Source organism: Cyprinodon variegatus, unplaced genomic scaffold (assembly GCF_000732505.1).
Source record: "Cyprinodon variegatus isolate N-32 unplaced genomic scaffold, C_variegatus-1.0 Scaffold373, whole genome shotgun sequence".
Classification (NCBI taxonomy): Eukaryota; Metazoa; Chordata; class Actinopteri; order Cyprinodontiformes; family Cyprinodontidae; genus Cyprinodon; species Cyprinodon variegatus.
The window spans coordinates 419,364-437,908 of NW_015150826.1; the positions used below are offsets into that span (position 1 = coordinate 419,364).

The 18,545-nt window shown below is 40.8% G+C and overlaps 1 protein-coding gene across 1 annotated transcript in view; it reads right to left on the bottom strand.

The window, feature by feature from the left end:
- The window catches only part of LOC107092283 (aryl hydrocarbon receptor-like), a 79,600-nt gene extending 64,339 nt beyond the window's left edge, over window positions 1-15,261 (bottom strand). The window contains exon 1 of the mRNA XM_015386653.1: window positions 14,814-15,261. Coding sequence (XP_015242139.1) covers window positions 14,814-14,869 — 56 coding nt within the window. The 5' untranslated portion in view covers window positions 14,870-15,261. The remainder of the gene's footprint in view (window positions 1-14,813) is intronic.
- Window positions 15,262-18,545: the final 3,284 nt, after the last annotated feature.

The window sequence follows — 18,545 nt, forward strand, 5'->3', positions numbered from 1 at the left end:
TAATATTCACTGAGTGCTGCTGTGTTTCTCTCCTTCAACCACGTAGCGACTCTGTAGGCAGTGAAATGCGACCGCAAATCGGATGTCTCAAAGCGGCGGATCCGATGACCGCGAGAGAGGAAAAAAAACACGGACTGAACACAGATAGCTGCACCCAACCTCTGTTACCTTTGGCTAAAGAACACAAGCGGAAAGGGGAAAAAAGCAGAGATTATCCACACCAGGGCTTCAGAAAGATATGCCTGCGTCCTGAAGACTGCAACAGGGTGAACGAGGGACGGGAAAAATAAAAACGGTTAATAATAACAGCTGCTATTGATCCTTTTATCCCTGCAGGAGGAAAATAGAAACATCTCACCTATCAGGTTAAAATCACCATCTCCTGTCCAGCTGCAGCCGCTCAGCGCAAAACAGCTCAGACTACCTCAGCTCCCCAAGGGTGACCTTCCTTAACCCCTGTTACCACGGCGACCAGGTGAGCAGAATGAGGTCATCCATATTCCGGGATTTGTTTACCACCTGTGAGGGCCCACGTGGGCGGGGGGGGGCGGCTGAACTGGGCCCTGAAAGAAGCTCCTTTCAGCTCCTTTCTGATCCAATCAGCCTGTTTCTGCTTGTTCTCATCCCTGAAGGAGCGTCTTTTCAGGATCATCCCGGCCTTTTTTTAAAACCTCTGTCAAAACAAATCTCTACCTCTTCAATATTAACTGTAAATCAAAGCAGAAAGCAGCTGCTCTGATCTCCATCATGCAGGACATCCCAGCGTCGGCTTCTTATCAAATCCTCAAGTTTTCCCAACACTCTCTAATATCCAGTCTAAATCGTTTCTCATTTATAGCCCTCAGCTTTTATATGTAAAAGCAGATAAATCCATGTTTACATCTCAGCAAAGATTAGACAAATATAAATGAAAGTTTTAGTATCGTGCGTTAAAAGATAAAAGGAGAGTTATCAGAACTCTAATAAATAACTCTGCCTCTTTAATCTCAGTGACAACTGAAAACACAAGCTTTTCATTAAAGAGAAGAAGCCCAGGGGTGAACGTTGCTCAAAAAGCTGCACTGACATCCAAACTAAGCGATAAAACAGATTCCTCTCCGGCTTCAGAGGATCAGCTGCTTTGACGGCAAACCGACCCTCCAGCTACAGGTGGGGCTCACACAGAGCGGCTCCACATCTGCTGCTCTCTGAGCTCCGCCAGCCTCATACGTTCCTGCTGATGAGAGGACAGGCCGCTTTTCATGTCCCGGTTTCTGAGGGGCCTCAAACTGCGGCAGAAAGAAGGAAAACGATGCGCAGCGATTTCAACAGGATGTTTGTGGAAGGAACTAAAGCTGATGAGCCGAGACAGAGCAATATTACCCAGCTCACGCTCAGATGCAGCTTTTAGAGTAGCTTCAAATCCACATTCAGACTGCCTGTTTGCCTCAATGGAGAAATTAACTCTCTGCATTTAACCCTTCTCTCTTTTTTTGGGGAGCAGTGGGCTGCCATTGTGCAGCGCCCGGGGGAGCAGAGTTCAGGCTGTGGGGATCAAACTGGGAACTTGCAACCTTCTCACTGCTCTAACAACTAGGCCAATAGTCTATAGTCTTGTTACGTTTGCAGTGCTCTTAATAAGAAAGATCAATGGAGCACTGCAGGTTGGATTGCAACAACCCACCTAACTGGGAAAGCACGTGGAGACAGTGGAAAAAAACAACTTCCCTATAAAGGCCGATTGATGCTTCTGACACATAGCCTCAGCAACCATTAAATCTCTCTCTGTGCACGACCACTCCCCCCACGCAGAGGTTCTGCAACTGTTGTCGCACATCTCAAAAAGATCCTGACTACGCACAGGACTCAAGCGGAAGTACGCAGACAGAAAGCAGCTGTGATTGGTCCTTGGTATGCCTTTCCAGCTGTCTGTGTGGTCGTCCTCCTGGAATCGGTGCCGGGGCGCGCCATTTTTAAAAACCAATGGACAATATGGATGGAAAGGTTTATGAAAACCGTCCGAACCGTTCGGTTCGTCTGTCTCAGTTCGGTTCGCGTGTGTTACGTTCGGTTCATGCGCTGCTCCTTTTTCTCATAGGCGAAGCGTTTACACTCCAGAGCAGAAGGTGGCGGTACTGTGACCAAAGCCAACCACCAGTAGTAAACAAGAAGAAGAAGAAGCGAAGCAGCGTAGCCGGGTGTAGCAGAAAAAAATCAGTTGTTGTGGAGAATTGTGTGGGTATGGCGAGTGGGAAAGAACAGGAGTTGGAAGACGCGCCAGCAGCACTTTATAGGTCTGCTGTATGGGACCACTTTGCATTTAGAGTGACCTACGATGACGGCGGAAAGAAAGTTGGGGATAAAAACAGTGTGAAAGCATTGTGCAACACGTGTTGTCTTATACCAAACTGAAAACCGTGACCACGAAACCGTGAACCGAACCGAACCGTGGATTTTGTGAACCGTTCCACCCCTAATGGACAACTACGACGAAAGGTTAATCGAGGAGGTTCAGAAGTGCAACCACTTGTACGATGCCTCAGACAAATTATATAAAGATGCCAAGGTCTCTGCCAGAACAAAGTTCTCGTGACTGTTCACCGAAGTTCTCGCGAGTTCTCGAATAAGCTCCCATTTGAGGTGCAGAAGCATAGCAGTAAAACTGGTTAGTGACCAAACCCAAGCGACATTTGATGTGTGTGGATGCAGAAGTCTAATCCGCCCTTAAGAATGTGGCCTCTGCTGTGGGAGGGGGCTTCCAAATTAACAGCGCCTTATGCCCTAACCATTGGCCGCCCCTCCCCCCCTCAAATTATTGAGTCCAAAACATTCATCAGAGAACCGTTAAATATGTAACAAATTAAGCCTAATTTATTACAAACAACCAAACATGTAATACTAATGAAATCCATAATTCAATTCCAACTCTTTTATTTTAGCAGAGCTCCGACCCACTCTGATGTTCAATCCTTTTCAGTTTCTTTAAAGAACAATAAATAACAGAACATATATTTAAAATTTCTGAGTAAACACAATATTAAACTGTCATCACTATGAAATGATTACAGTAAAATGAAACAGCACATATACTGCCCACCAAAGAAATGGATAAACACATCATGAGAATATGTGGAAATATGTGAACTGTGTTCTATTGTAATTGTTAATAATAATATGAATAAAGTTCTGCTTTAAGGAGAAACCAGTTTTCTCTTTAGTGTTGTAAATAATTCCTTTTATTGTGAAAGTGCAGTGTAATTTAAGGAGACTTCCTGTTGTGGAGTAGCACTAACTATTCGCACCAGGAGCAGAGGTCAAGTTATACCACCTGATGTGTGAGAAAGAAAGAAAGAGGTAGAAAGAGGTTATAAAGTCATATTTTTATATCAAACTAAAGCAGATAAAACGGTTGCCATGGTGACATTTTGAACTACCTGAGACTGGGGATCTGTGATTACAACCTTTACTCAGAGTTTCTCCAAAGGCTGCCAACATGTATAAATCATGTAAATTTTCCATGCTTTCATTTTTACCAGAAACTAACTCTGAATAAAACAGATAAAAGAAACGCTCTGATCAAAACAGCTGCTCTCTGGTCAGCAGCAGGTTTGCTTCCATGGATTATCAGCCCAGGTAAGCATTTATTTACCTGTGAAGTTCTGGTTTTCTCATCTCGTTTAAATGTCAGCTTCACCTCCATAAGGGAAATCAGGCTGTTATTCAGGGTTTATACAGGAGTGAGTAACTCTAATTTAATGCTCTTAGAAATCATTTTAGTACCTCTGACTCTCAAACATGTTTATATATATATATATAAACAAAAAAAATATATAAATGTCAACATATTTCCATCATTCTCTAGCTTTTTCTCCACCTCAAGTTTCTTTTCTGAACGTACGGCTTTACAATCAACTGGAAGCAGTTCGATATATCGGATGAAATCGTTTTTATACATTTTTTTTCTTTTTTAATAAAGCATTTTAAAGGCCACGATAACACATTTAATGACTTTTAATCTCAATTAAGGCCTTAATTCAAAAAATAATAATGTAATGACTTTTAATGACCTGCCTGTTAATAGTCATTTGTTTTTTATTCTCGTCTTGCTGCCGTTTCTGTATTTGTTTCAGGGGGAAATACGATGTACCTTTAGTCAAAACAGAAACAACTGTGTGAAAATAACAAACCTTTGGACTTTTGAAGGGATATTTCATATTTATGCACCAGAAACCCTACAAATAATGATTTTCAGTATTTTCTAGCAAAACTGACCTTTTAAAGAAGGTAAAAATTTGAGGAACAAGGATTCATATTTCATATCAGTTCTACTGAGCCGGCTGCTGGTCTTTAATATAAGGAAACATAACTATTCTAAAGCAATAAGATTTTACGGTTTCACATGACTTGGACCTAGGCCCCCACTATTTGCGATATAGTCGCAGTGGCAATCAATTTTGATTGCAATAAATTTAACAACAGAAATAGAGTAAATTTGTCACGGCAGCTCTTAAGGTGGCAGTAATACGCTTAAAATGGGTTCGCAGCCACATAGAAAGGTAGAGAGAGTTGCAGCGAGTACGTACACGTATCCATGCATGCAGGTAGAGGTTAGCACTTTCACACACAGAGGTTACACTAAAGAGTCTGGACAAGCAAGCTTTTAAAGTCACAAAAAGCTAAAACCTTTTACTAAAACATCTACAAACTTGTCGAAATAAAATTGCAATGTTAGTTAAAAATGATCGCAATTTAGATTTTTGGTCAAATCGTTCCGCCCTAGCCCCCACATACTCTCAGCGGAGGTCCGTGCGCAACCAAGGACATGCTTGAAGTGGACGTCCACCTGATAAATCTGCTGAAAGAGCAGTATTTCAGACTGCCTGGACCTACGTGGTGTCGCACAATAAAACGCCCAGCTGGAAACCGTGGTCACATGGAACCGTTTTGTATGTGAAACCAAGCGGCCTCTTGTGGACGAAATGAGTCAAAATGTGAAAATATAGGCTTGTGTTGACATCTTAATCAAAATGCTCAAGTATGAAGTCTCAAACGTCCGCGGACAATGCTGCAGACTGCGTCCAGCTGACAGTAGGCGCACGCTAAAGGCTAATTTATGCTTCTGACGTTCTGTTCTGCAACCGTCGTCCCGCACCTAAAAAAAAATCCTGACTACGCGTCTGACAGTCACAAACCCGCAAAGATCTCAAGCGGAAGTGAGCAGACAAAAAGCAGCTGTGATTGGTCGTTGGTATGCCTTTCCAGCTGTCTGTGTGGTCGTCCTTCTCGATTCGGTGCCGGGGCGCGCCATTTTTAAAAACCGAGGAACAACTACAATGGACAACTACGACGAAAGGTTAAAAGAGGAGGTTCAGAAGTACAACCAATGGTACGATGCCTCACACAAATTATATAAAGATGCCAAGGTCTCTGCCAAAACAAAGTTCTCATCCACCGAAGTTCTTGTGAGTTCTCGAATGAGGCTACCCGTTGCGTTTTGGCGGTTAACTGCTGTGCGTCCCTAGAAATTCCAGACCGACGGCGCAGAAGCATACCAGCAAGACTGGTTTGCGACCAACTCAAGCGACATTTGATGTCTGTGGTTGCAGAAGTCTTATCTGCCCTTGAGCCCGCATATGTTGTGGCCTTTATCCATGGAGTCAGACGACTAACTGAACACTGATGTAGGATACAATTTATGTGGATAAAAGGGAGACCGTTAGCAGTTTCTTTTCACTGTTGCCTCCATAAAACAACTGAAATACTGGAAGCCAAAAACCTTTCCAGAAATGGCTACCAATATGAGTCATCAATCAGAACGCTGCCAAAATTGAAGTCTTATTATCAAAAACTATGGTGAATGTACCGGGCTCTTCAATAAATCACCAGGTAAATCTACAAGATTGTGCCATCACTGGATTTATCTTGGAAGGAAACCTTGTTGCGTACTCATGCCCAGGTTGATGTCATCACACCTCAGCAGGTTCGGGCTGCGTTCACAGCTGCTTTCCTCACAATTTGTCAACACTTTATTACAAACTGCTCGACTTCTGAACTTCAAATGAAAACGGCTGTCGGCAGCAACAGGCCTGAACACAAATGAAAATAAAATAAAACACGGGGAAATATCCTGTTGAATGTAAAGTATTCAAATACGTCTTCCTGTAAAATAAATGTGGAAAAAAAAAGTTCCCCCTCTTGTTGTAAGACATCTGCTTCAAATAAAAGTCGGGTGCACAACGTATCTGAAATCAGGGCGAGATGACTATCGCTGCATTCCTGACGGCGTTCCCTCGCGAGAACAATGAGCAGCCAGTGTTGTTGCTCCTCGTCTTATCAAGCAGATCGGTCCTGCAAGGGGCGTGTGAGCTACAGAAAGCTCTGCGCGTTATATGGGAGTGTGTGTGTGTGTGCGCTTTAAGAGCTGAAGAAATACTCTCTCCTGCATTTGCACAAAGGCACTTTGTTTCTGACAAGGCAACAACACCTTTGCAGAACAATAGAAACTAAACACCATGTTCTCTCCTGCAGTTATGATCCAGGAACAACGGCAGGATCATTTAAGCCCTGCTAATATCAGAAAACCAGACACCTAAGCCAATAAAACACCTGAAACTCAACACTCTAACAATCCAATGCATCACAAAACCACCAAACCTATGATCTTTAAACATTTGTTTATGATGTAATGCATCTTTTTGCACAAAATCAAGGAGGAATTTATAGTTTTTTTTTACTCACAAGGTTTGAGGAAATCATTAGAGGCCTTACTGTACAAAGTTTTCTGCTCTCTCAGTAAAGGTCAAATCAGGCTTGATATTCATAAACACCCCAGCTCTGATCACCCAATCATCGCCTCTTCATTTTATAACATCAACTCCTAAACACAAGGACTTATTTTGTTGTGTTTACGGTCGGAGAAAGGCTCTCTTCAGAAAGCTGAAGGCCTGATTTCCATCACATGTCAGTCATGAGAGAGAGAGAGACGCAGGGAGACGCTGCGTCTGCTGCAGCTGTCCCATCACTTAGCACGTTACATTCACGGCGGTGTGACCTCACCACAAACCGAAACTACACACAAGCTCTTATCCTGCGCCGACATCTAACCGCCCTATTCCACATGAACCCCGTCCGCTCGATCCAACCGGCACCTGAAACGGGAACATGGCCGATGCGTTCTGATATCGGCGTCGATCGATGTGCAACCTCAGAGACACGCTGCAATAAGAGGGAAATAAAAAAAAAAAAGCTGCTGACCTAAATCCTCTTTTCATGACTAATTAAGCTGTTTTTCGGCACTTCATGTGTGTCTGTGGCAATTAAAATACCAAATAAGTATTACTAAAGTGATGCAAAGAAAGGTTAAGCCTGATTTTAATGTGGGTGAGCTTTGTGGTTGCAAGGTTGCTGTGGGTTAGCCGCATTAGTTCACAAACAATGAAAACCAACAGATGTCACGTGAGGATTTGATTAAAAACATGGTTACACATCCGTCTGCTCAAATGAGCAATCAGACTCACCCTGAATAAAGGTGCTAAGCTAACTAGCATTAATGGGAATGCCCTCAAAGACATCTTATATAAAGGATTAGTCTCTAGATCCAGTTCAGGGGTGCAGATTTGACCACCACAAGCGTGCACGGCAGAACATGCATGTTCCTGATTGCATTCGAACCCAGCACTGTAATAATCTCACTTCTTTATTCCAGTTGTATTATGCAAAGCCGCTTTTTGGCTCCTTTCCAAACAAATTAAAACATGGAGCTGGATAACTGACCTCAGCTTAGACATAAAGATAACGCAGCTCATAAAGTGCTGGAAAGAAAACAATAGCAGTATCTGACCAAACAGAATACAACACTATCATTTATGAAAATATTGGATTTCACGGGATAACGCTGAAGATAAGACACGGTACAGCCTGGATAGCTGGCTTTAAATTCACTGTCCTTCACAAAAGAAATGGCTCAGCAGACAAACATTAATGTCTAAACTTCTCTAGTTTAGACATCTTCCATCACTTCCTGCTTGATGACATCACAGAGTTGCTGGACGACGGAGACCTGATGCTTCTTTACCCTCAAGAAAATCCTTTTTTTCCAGGTCCTAGTCTACTGAGACATTATGGACGTCGGCTGCTTCTGCACAGACCATCAAATTGAGAAATTGTAATTGACTAAACAATTAACTAAAGGGATACGCTGCAATTTTGAAACAAAAAAAAATAAATCATGTTTAAACAAATGCTTTTTTTAGGGATTTCCCAATCAGCATTTTAGGCCTTAGATCCTGATCCGATCTTTTAACCTCAAATCCGATCCGATTTCGAGTCCTGATCCGATATTAGTAATGAAATTTATAAAATTCTGATATATTTTGAGCAAGTTGACAAGCAAGACTTATAATGTCATCAATAAGCATTACTATTATTTTTGTAAATCCCATGAAATCTTACTTATAGAGAGAACTAAAGGTCAGCTCTAATTTAATATTTCAGACAAAAGTAAAAAGTAAAACAATGACTTGGTACCGTATGGTTTGTCTTTTTTAAATCACAAGCTGCGGGATCAATCCAGTGTGCCGTGAGGTTCAGTAGGGACATCAGGCAAACTTCTATGCTCTAAAAGTCAGTAGTGAAACCAACAACAGTCTGATTCTAGTGACTTTGTACCGTTTCTTTACCTTGCTGCGGTATGGCTGTGTCGGGAATGTAGCATCTCGAGGGCAGAGCGTAGAGCGGGTCCCAAACTTCCAGCTTTTTATCGTCATTATATTGTCACAAGTACAGCGCAACGAAATTCACTCCCTGCATTTAAACCATATCCTTGAGAAGCAGTGGGCTGCCATTGTTGGCACCCAGGGAGCAGTGTGTGGTTAAGGGTCTTAGGAGGGGGGGTTCAAACTCACAACCTCAGGATTCTAAGCTCTATTCCCAAACCACCAAACTTCCAGGAGACATCTAAGTCCAACATTCTCCACTACTGAGAAGGGCTGCTGGTCAAGATCTTGTTTTGGTTGGAGTATTAGTCTCTCCTCATGAAGTCCAGCGTTTGTTGCTTTGCTTTAGCAACCTTTCCATCTGCAGCTTTACAAAACGCATCGTCATGCCTTTTCCTCAGATGACGCTAAATGTAGCTCTGCTGCTACCTCCGCTTGAAATTGCCATGTTGCAGAAATCACAAGTAGTTTTAGGACAGTCAATATTTTACTCTCGAGAGTGCAAAATATTTCCACACTTCTCCCATTCTTGATTTGCGCTTCCACGGAGGTTTGCATTGCACAGCTACCATCAACTGTAACTAATGCGACTCCTCGGCTAATGTAGCCGAGCTCCGAGCACTAGAAAATTGTAAAAGACTGGACCGATACGATCTCGAGATCGGGACATCCCAACTGTTTTCGCATCAAAAAGACGAAGAAGACCGGAAGTAGTTGGAGGATGATGGCGCCCACTAGAGTCGTGATTAAAACACAGATACATCACATGTGTTAACATCCAATGTTCCCATGTTGTTTTCAAGAGGTATCGCATGATTCACGATTTGTTATTTGCTCAAAATACCGCAATTGCGAAAAATTTGTTAATTCTTACGGGGGGTTAAACCATTAACAGCTGCCGATATATCTGGATTAGGGGTGGGTATTGCCAAAGAAGTCACGATTCGATTTGAATCACGATTCACAGGCCACGATGCGATTCTATCACGATGCATCACAATACTTGAATTATTGCGATGCATTGCAATATTTTCTCCTCCATGTTTTGTTTTTGAATGACTCGGCACAGTATCCCGCGGCCGGAAATGCTTGTGACACAAGGCAGCGTGTGTCAACACATCCGCTGCGTCATCTACTGGACTGGAAGTTGTATTACACTTGTTTTTGGCTGATGATCGCCAACCATTCATGCAATTTTATTTATTTATTTTTTCAAATTAATAATCGATACTTGGCGTCAAGAATCGATGCAGTAGATCACGAAAATTAGAATCACGATGCATCATCATGAGGATTATTTTGCACACCCCTAATCTGGATATTTGTGTATATTCAAAGAAACAATCAAACTTCTTTAAAAGGAAATTAAGAGGAAATGTTGAGTTAATAACAGAAAGAAAGCATCTTAAAGCAACCTTTTTTGCACCACGGACCGCTATATGTCAGACAATATTTTCACGGACCAGGCGGGGGGGGCAGGGAATACGATCAAGTAAAATGATACGACTGGTATAAAATCAAATACAAACAGCATAAAAACAAAACAACAAGCCGGTCCCATCTAGGCGTAATCGGAGAAAATGACAGACGAAGTGTGCTCCTGATGTCCAGTCTGCTCCGTAGCTTTGTTTTGGTCGCTGTAACCGCAGAAAATCCCGCTTCACAAAGATAGGATGTTTTAGATAGGATGAGTCTTGAACTAAATTAACCTGTGTCAAGAGGCACAGATTCACCAACTGATGGAATTGGCAGAGAATACCGCAATTTTTTATAGTTTTTAAAATAAAACATCACTCAGACTCTGATCGTGGATAAATTATATATATATATATATATATATACTTTTTTCTGTGTGGCCAGGTACCAAATGACCCATGGACCGGTACCAGTCCGCGGCCCGGTGGTTGGGGACCACTGCCCAGTTCTGGAGTGTCTATATATTTTTAGCCACCTTAAACAATTCTGGAACAAAGAAATCTCTACCGGGACGTCCCCAGTTCCTCATATACAAAGATTTTACTTTTGTAAAAACGAGTTAGAGTGAAAAAAAAAGATTAGTTCTTAATGTTGTCAGAGAGGAAGTGAATGAGCAACCTTTAAAATATTCAGCTGCTGTGATGAATCTGTGGGAGGAAGCGAACCAGCCTGCACAGAGCCGTGACTTCAGCCTCCAACACATCTGGGATGAACTTTCACACCAGATACGACATCTGTGACCTCTACTTATTATTAAAGCTGCCTCAACGCTCTCGCCTTTCTGTAACTGAATACGACTTATTTTCCTGCTTTCTGGTTACATAATTCATCCACAGACATCAGCACCGATGTAAATGTTTCCACTATTTCCTCCAGTCAGAGCGAGTGAACACATAACTCGCCCAACCAGCTCCATTTCCCTACAAATAAAGAAAGATAAACTCTCTGGGAGCCACTTTTTCAAAAACCCGAACATGGCAGACTTATGCAACGTTTGCGTGACACAAAACTATGTTAATTTGAGTCGAGGGAGGGAGGGGGAAAAACACCCCCCCCACCTCCTTCAACAAAACACACAAAGACATAAGGAAAGACAGGAAAAAAAAAAAAGTATGTTGTGGCAGTCAGAGGAGGAGAAAAAAATGGTGAGTGAGTCTCAGATTACGCCATCCTCCCGCTCTCCCTCCTCCCTCGTGGAAACATTGCGTGAGAGCGCTCTCGCTGCACGTCCTGATTATGATTAATGCAGGTAGCGCCACACACACAGTCAGACCGGGGTTCTGCCACGGATCTCCGCTCACACTGTTTCGGAGTGCCTCGCTTTGGGCTCTGCTTGTGTTAAAAGTTGAAATAAAAACTGGTTGTTTTACAATAAAGGAAACAGAGTGGGTAAAAGGAGCCTCCATATTCTGAGACAGCAGGAAGGAGGCTAGAGGACGGCTAAAAATGGCTTTTATGACGCTCTGAGTGGCTTATGTGGTTTTATTTCAACAGAAATATCCTTCATATCCACACTTATAGACTGATTAGGATCAGGGTCGCCCAGACACCTCACCTGTTGCTTAAATTACAGAACGGGTGACTTTAAACTTCATCCAGTTCAAAATATTAGCTTTAAGAACTTTTTTAAACTTCCTGAGCTGCTTTAAAAACCTTCAGCCACACATTTTAAACTAATCCTAACTGTGCACTAGATGAACATGTGAGCTCCGGATAGCTCTACTGAACATTTAAAGCAGGCGAAAGGCTAAACAGAAGACTAACGTTGATTCTTATAACTTTAATATACTTATAGAAATATAATTCAGACAGAAAATACAAATCAGAAATACACAATTTTAAACAAGTTTAAAAAAGAAATTCTCTCTGGTGTTAAAACTGACGGACGATCAGGTACAGAACAAATTCAGTTTGTTTTCTATCACTGCTACGGTGGCCTGTTAAGTCCAAAAAAGGCTGTGTGTTGTGAAGTCGGGGCGGATAGAGGCCGGTTAACCTTCACACCAGAAGCAGACCCCACCTCAGTCACTTTGCGCCTTAAGAAGTGGGTCTCATTTCAGCCGCTGTCTACAGAAAGTTTGCGCAGATGTGAATAAATACGTCAGTTTTCACAGGACCTGATATCTAAATAAGGCTGAAAGAGGCACAGGTTGCAGGGGGGTCCATCGCCTGCTGATGGAGGTCAGAGGGCACAGAGGTGTCTTCGTACGGCAGCCATGCTTCTGTCAGTGTGTGAGCGACTGTATGCCGAAAGATATTACATGGAATATCAGAAGAGCCTAATTTTACTCTGAACAAGTTAAATGTTTTTACATTGAAGTATATAGACTGATGAAAAATATTTACTCTTTAACCGTGTGACTCTCCTTTATGAAATGCTTTAACCCTTAACAGAGACACTAAAACATTGAATAAGGAATTCAACCTGAGATCACATCTTAAAATCCTCAGAAGAACTGCACAAGAGTTTAATCTGAGACTCTACAGGCTGGATTAAAGCTGGAATTTAAGACAAGACAGTTAGGAAAAGACTGGACAAGGTGTCCTTGGGGTGTTTCTACAAAGTAAAAAAGACAAACACCTAAAAGCAAGCGGAAAGCATGGTGGTGGAAGAGTGATAATGGGGGGCTTGCTTAAGCTCAACCATAAGCTCCGCTTAATACCAAACTTAGGCTACATTTACACTGCAGGACGTGATGCTCAATTCCGATATTTTTCGTGTTGCTGTTCACTTTTCCAGATATATGCGACATACAACGGTACAGTAGAGGACGCAATGACATCACAGGCTCTGTGTTTACTGAAGTAAACATGGACGATAGTGCCAGAGAGCATCTAGCGATCGTTCCCAACCATAAAAACTCAATCTTTTCAAGATGATTAAACATAAATACCGCTCTCCGGATCATCGTCCGCCATGTTTGTTGTTTTTCTTGCTGCTTCTGCGTATCAAGACCCAGAATAGTGACCACTGTCCGGTATTAATGGAGTTCAGGTCGGATAAAGACACAGGTCACATTTGAAAAAGATCAGATTCGTAACGGATTCAGGACCACATAACCAAAAATCGCATCTGTGTTATTCAGGCAGCGATAAAAAGATCAGATCCAGGTCGCATACGGGCCAAAAAATGGGATTTGGGTCACTTCAGGCTGCGGTGTGAACGTAGCCTTAGAGTCAATCTGAGAACATCATCCAACAGCTGGAGCTCATCAACAAAATGATCCTAAACAAAGCAGCCAATACTACTTCCCACCATGCTGTTGTGTTGGGTATTAAAGGGGGGAGGTGACATGTTTAGCTGTGATCTGCTTGGCAGGAAAAATGTGTCAAAGCTGTAATTGTGAGGAAAATCATTTGCACTATTGGCTTCCTGAGACAGCGTCCCATTTTATGCACTTTACTATGTGAGTCAACTTAAAATCCAGCAGTTTGGGCAAAATAAACTGTACATAGTGTTTGTTCTGTTGAACCCTGTTAGCTTATTTGTTAATCCTTATATTTATATGTAAAAAAAAAAACAGAAATGACGAAGCATTATTTCAGGTGTAAGAATGTAGATGGTTGTCAAAACGGATGCAGGGTCAGGTAAGTTAATGAGCAACATGATAATATTGAAAGAGAAAATATGTGGACAATGTTGCAGTAGAGCAAAGAAATGTTTCTAAACGTGGGCGTCAAGTGTTTCATAAAGAGGTCAAACAGGTCTTAAATGTCCTGATACTTTCAAAAAGGCACAATGTTAACATTAAACCAAATGGCTTTATGTGACTCCATCCTGGAGAGAAACATCAGCTGTGCTGCTGCCATTAACACCTTTGTTTATAGATGTTGGAGATCGGCCTGTTTTCCAGTGTAGTCCTGTTTCTCTGACTGTGTTTCCTGGACGGGGCCGCCTTTTACAGCTGCTTTTTGTATCTCTGCTTCTGTCTCCTTGAACCCCAGTCGGCCTCGACCGCTCACGCTGAGCCTGGTTCTACTGGAGGTTTATTCCTGTTAAAAGGGAGTTTTTCCTCTCTACTGTCGCTACAAGCATGCTTAGTGTGAGGGATGCAATCAACTGGTTTTCCTTGGATAGAAAACTTTGAATGAATCTGACTGGATGATCTGGTTGAATTGAATCTGTAAAGTGCCTTGAGATGACATGTGCTGTGAATTGATGCTATAGAAATAAACTTCTTTAGATTTATTCTCAAATTAGGTTTAGAGACCCTTCAAATGGAGGAATCTGTAGTAAAACCAGTAGCTAGAATAACAAGACTGTTCTCCATTAAAATGCAGAATTGCCCCCAACCATAAAATCAACAGGATAATTTTTATTTTTAATTTTAAGATACTTAAAAAGTACTACAAAGGTTATTACAGGCTTATTACTGTGTAATAACAGGCTGTACACCGGTTTGGATGTGTTCACACAGCTTTGTGCTGCACCTTGCTTTGAGAAAGCAGAAACAACACAGATTTAAGAGCAACACTGATTAAAAAAATACACGAATGACTCATAAAACTTCCCTTATTCAGGCGCATAAACATGCAGGCGGGCATCTAAACTACTTTAAGTTTGTTTAATGGTTACCAGTAAAGGGGCTGCAGGCAGACAGATAATTATTAGCATAATATCAGTCTGTTATTCTGTTTACTTACGTTTTCTGCACCGGCTTCTTCCGTTTCTTCATGGCGTACTGCGCGGCGCTCGACATGACGAGGCGGAGCGACAAAGTCCACAGAAGAACAACAGAGGCGTTATTCCGGCTTTATTTACACCTTAAAACGTCCAAACCGGTTCGGAAGAGGCGAGTCCCTCCAAAACACATTAAAATTAAAGCGATAATAACGAGGAGAAACGCTAGAACCGCATAAATCCTCTTAGATTTTAGCCGTTGAAGCTCCTCTTGTTTTTTTGTTTTTTTCCGGACTTTTTTTCACGAGCCTGAGCTGGTTTATAGTTAGTAAACCGGATTAACTTGAGGTGTTTGAAAAGGGTGAAGGTTTTCACTCCGGTGTCATCTTAAGGAAATCCAACATGGAGCAGTTAAAATAAGTTTCCCTGGGAAGGTTTTCCACAGCGCCGTCCTCTCGCTGCTGCCGCGGCGCCCCCGGTGTGATTTGACAGAGCGGAGCAGGAGGGTTTGTGTGTCACTGTCAAGCTAGGGCTGAAATATTTAAGGTAGACCGAGGAGAGCCGCCTACTCACACCAGCGGGGCGAACTCTCAGGAAGACCTTAAAAAGAGTTTTATAAGAATCACATTTGTGCAACTGTTAAATTTCACTAACCTATGGGTTAACAACCGCTTTGTCGTTTACTTGCTGAGCAAAATGACTCATACTTTTTTTTTCATAATAAGAAAAAATAAGATATCCTCTGTTACGCATTAATTCGTGTTTTTCCCCCTGAAATGTTAAAATAAACATATTTTATATATTAAGGATAAGCTTAAATACGAAAAGCAGTTTTCTAGTTAATAGTTTTTTGGGTTTTTTTCTTCGGTTTTTTTTCCTTTTTTTTAACAGTGTCCAGGATTAGGGCCACTGAATTTTTATTAAAAGTTAACTGATTTTTAATTTGTTTTCAGTATAATATGAGAAAAAAGTCAGAATTCTGACTTTAATCTCAGAATTGTGGATCTTAATGTATATGGTCACCATGAAGTGGAGCACTCAGCTTCACTGACAAAGATGTGAGTTGTTTGAGAGGGCCAGTAACTCACTGGTGGAAAATTAGGTGACTTTTTACGTGCCTGAAGGGTCCCCGGTTATGCCATTTCATTAATAGAAGAGCAGAAGGTGATTAAAACAAGAGAGCTAGTCTCTAAAACACACATGGCTACTGTTTGGTGCTAAGATGTTTGTTAGCTGTCAGAATTTAGTCAGAATTCTGAGAACAAAGTCAGAATTCTAAGATTAAAATCAGGATCCTGAGATTAAAATCAGAATCTTGAGATCAAAGTCAGGATCCTGAGATTAAAATCAGAATCCTGAGATCAAAGTCAGAATCCTGAGATTAAAGTCAGAATCCTGAGATTAAAATCAGAATCATGAGATCAAAGTCAGGATCCTGAGATTAAAGTCAGAATCCTGAGATTAAAGTCAGAATCCTGAGATTAAAATCAGAATCCTGAGATTAAAATCAGAATTCTGAGATTAAAGTCAGAATTCTGAGAACAAAGATTAAAATCAGAATTCTGAGAACAAAGTCAGAATTCTGAGATCAAAGTCAGAATCCTGAGATTAAAGTCAGAATCCTGAGATTAAAATCAGAATCCTGAGATGAAAATCAGAATCCTGAGATTAAAATCAAAATTCTGAGATTAAAGTCAGAATTCTGAGATTAAAGTCAGAATTCTGAGAACAAAGATTAAAATCAGAATCCTGAGATCAAAGTCAGAATTCTGAGATTAAAGTCAGAATCCTGACATTAAAGTCAGAATTCTTAGAAAAGAGTCAGAATTATAAGATTAAAGTCAGAATTCTGAGATTAAAATCAGAATTCTGAGATTAAAGTCAGAATTCAGAGATTAAAGGTAGAATTCTGAGATTAAAGTCAGAATTCTGACTTTTTTCTCATACTGAAGTAAAATTTAAAAATCTGTTTACTTTTTAAAATTTTTTTCAGTGGCCCTAATCCTCTTCCATAGATCCTGTCTGGCGATGTTGCAATAAGAATAATTGTCTTGATGCCAAAGAGAGCCCAACAGATTTTCTTTCACAAGTGGAGCAGTACAACTATGGCCATAGTGTTCCGCTTGATTTATGCATATAAATAGCTTTATTATAATTCATGCAGGGAGCATTACAGATTATATAGACACTGCAATGTAAGTAGAACAGGAAAGGAAAAACAGAAAAAAAGGAGAAAAGATCAGCTGCACAGATGTAAAAAGAACAGCACAACCAACGGATATAGTATAAGAGATACAGTAAAGTAACACCTTGATACTATTGCTGAAGTATACGTAGTGTTATTTAATCTAACGTGTATACTGTGGTAGCTGAAGATAAGAATTAATTTCTAATTTAACTATTCAAGTTTAATTTGAACATTTCCTTTTAAATTTACTTTGGTTAATCTTGTCTGATAATAACACTATAATTGTGTGATTAATAAATGATAGAAATATGTTTTTTCTTTTTTTCTTCTTTCCCCAACATTATCTTTATTGATTTTTAACTGTACTTATACAGAACATAAGTGTGCTCTCACATTAAAGGACAACTTCAGGGTGGTTGACTATTGTCCAACATTCAACTTGTCACTTCCTGTCTGCCAGATTGTTACACGATATTTTAGAGCAACACTTATTGTATAAACAGTAAAATTAGGAGCATGCAAATATTAAACACAACTCCACACAGCAATTAATGCACAATTATTTTACATAATAAAAATACCCCCCCAGCCAACAGACTTTAACAAATAAAACAAATAAAAACGATTGAACCTAAGATTGTAAATACGCATTTAACAGCTTGCTATTATTTGTAAAACAAAGATTTGGCCAAAACTGGAGCGCTATGTGGACACTGAGCTGCACACTTGCTGCCTCCATGGAAACCAGTGGACAGAGCAGCCAATTAAATAAACTAATCGATTGACCATTAGCAAGCTTAATTGGCATGATTAATGTAGGTTATCGATTGCCAATATGATATAGTAATAATAGAAATCAATCAAGACTAATGTTAACCAGAATGACCAATTAAAAACAAAAAAAATCCAAGACTTCTAGCAGTCAGGGGAGGGGGCAGTCAGCCATCAGCAATGCCACTAGAGAAGCAACTATTGCCATAGTCTCGCTTACAGAAAGAAAAGTGAGGAAAGAATCTTCCAGAGTTCAATTATGCTTAGAGGAGTTAAAAAACACACAATCACAGCAAGTCCACAGGTAGCTAGTAGTGCTGCACTGATGCCATTTTTTGGCCCTGATACCGATACCTGGCTGTGAGTATTAGCTGATACCGATACCATCTGTTTGAAATTGATGTGTGTGTATATGAAGAACTGCATACTACTTGGATGTACAATAATTGCCATTATGGCTTTGTCAAGCTGCTGCCTACCTTTGTGAAGCAGGAAAAAGACTAATACAAAGAGAATACAGTAGAACTTTTTATTGCCTACCTGGAATGGGTGACAATGGCTGAATAAACTTTTGGCTCTCGCCGACAAATAGGGCACCATATCGGTGCAACACTAGTCGCTACTAACACTAAACAAGTATGGTTTGGTTATGAAGGTAAGTGGAATAATAATAAGTAGGGATGCACGATATAATCGGCCCCCTATCAGTATCGGCCACCCCACGGATATTTAACCCGATATTTGATCAGCTTCTGAGTTTCTAAAGTCTAAAAAAAAAAAAAATACTACTTCTTCT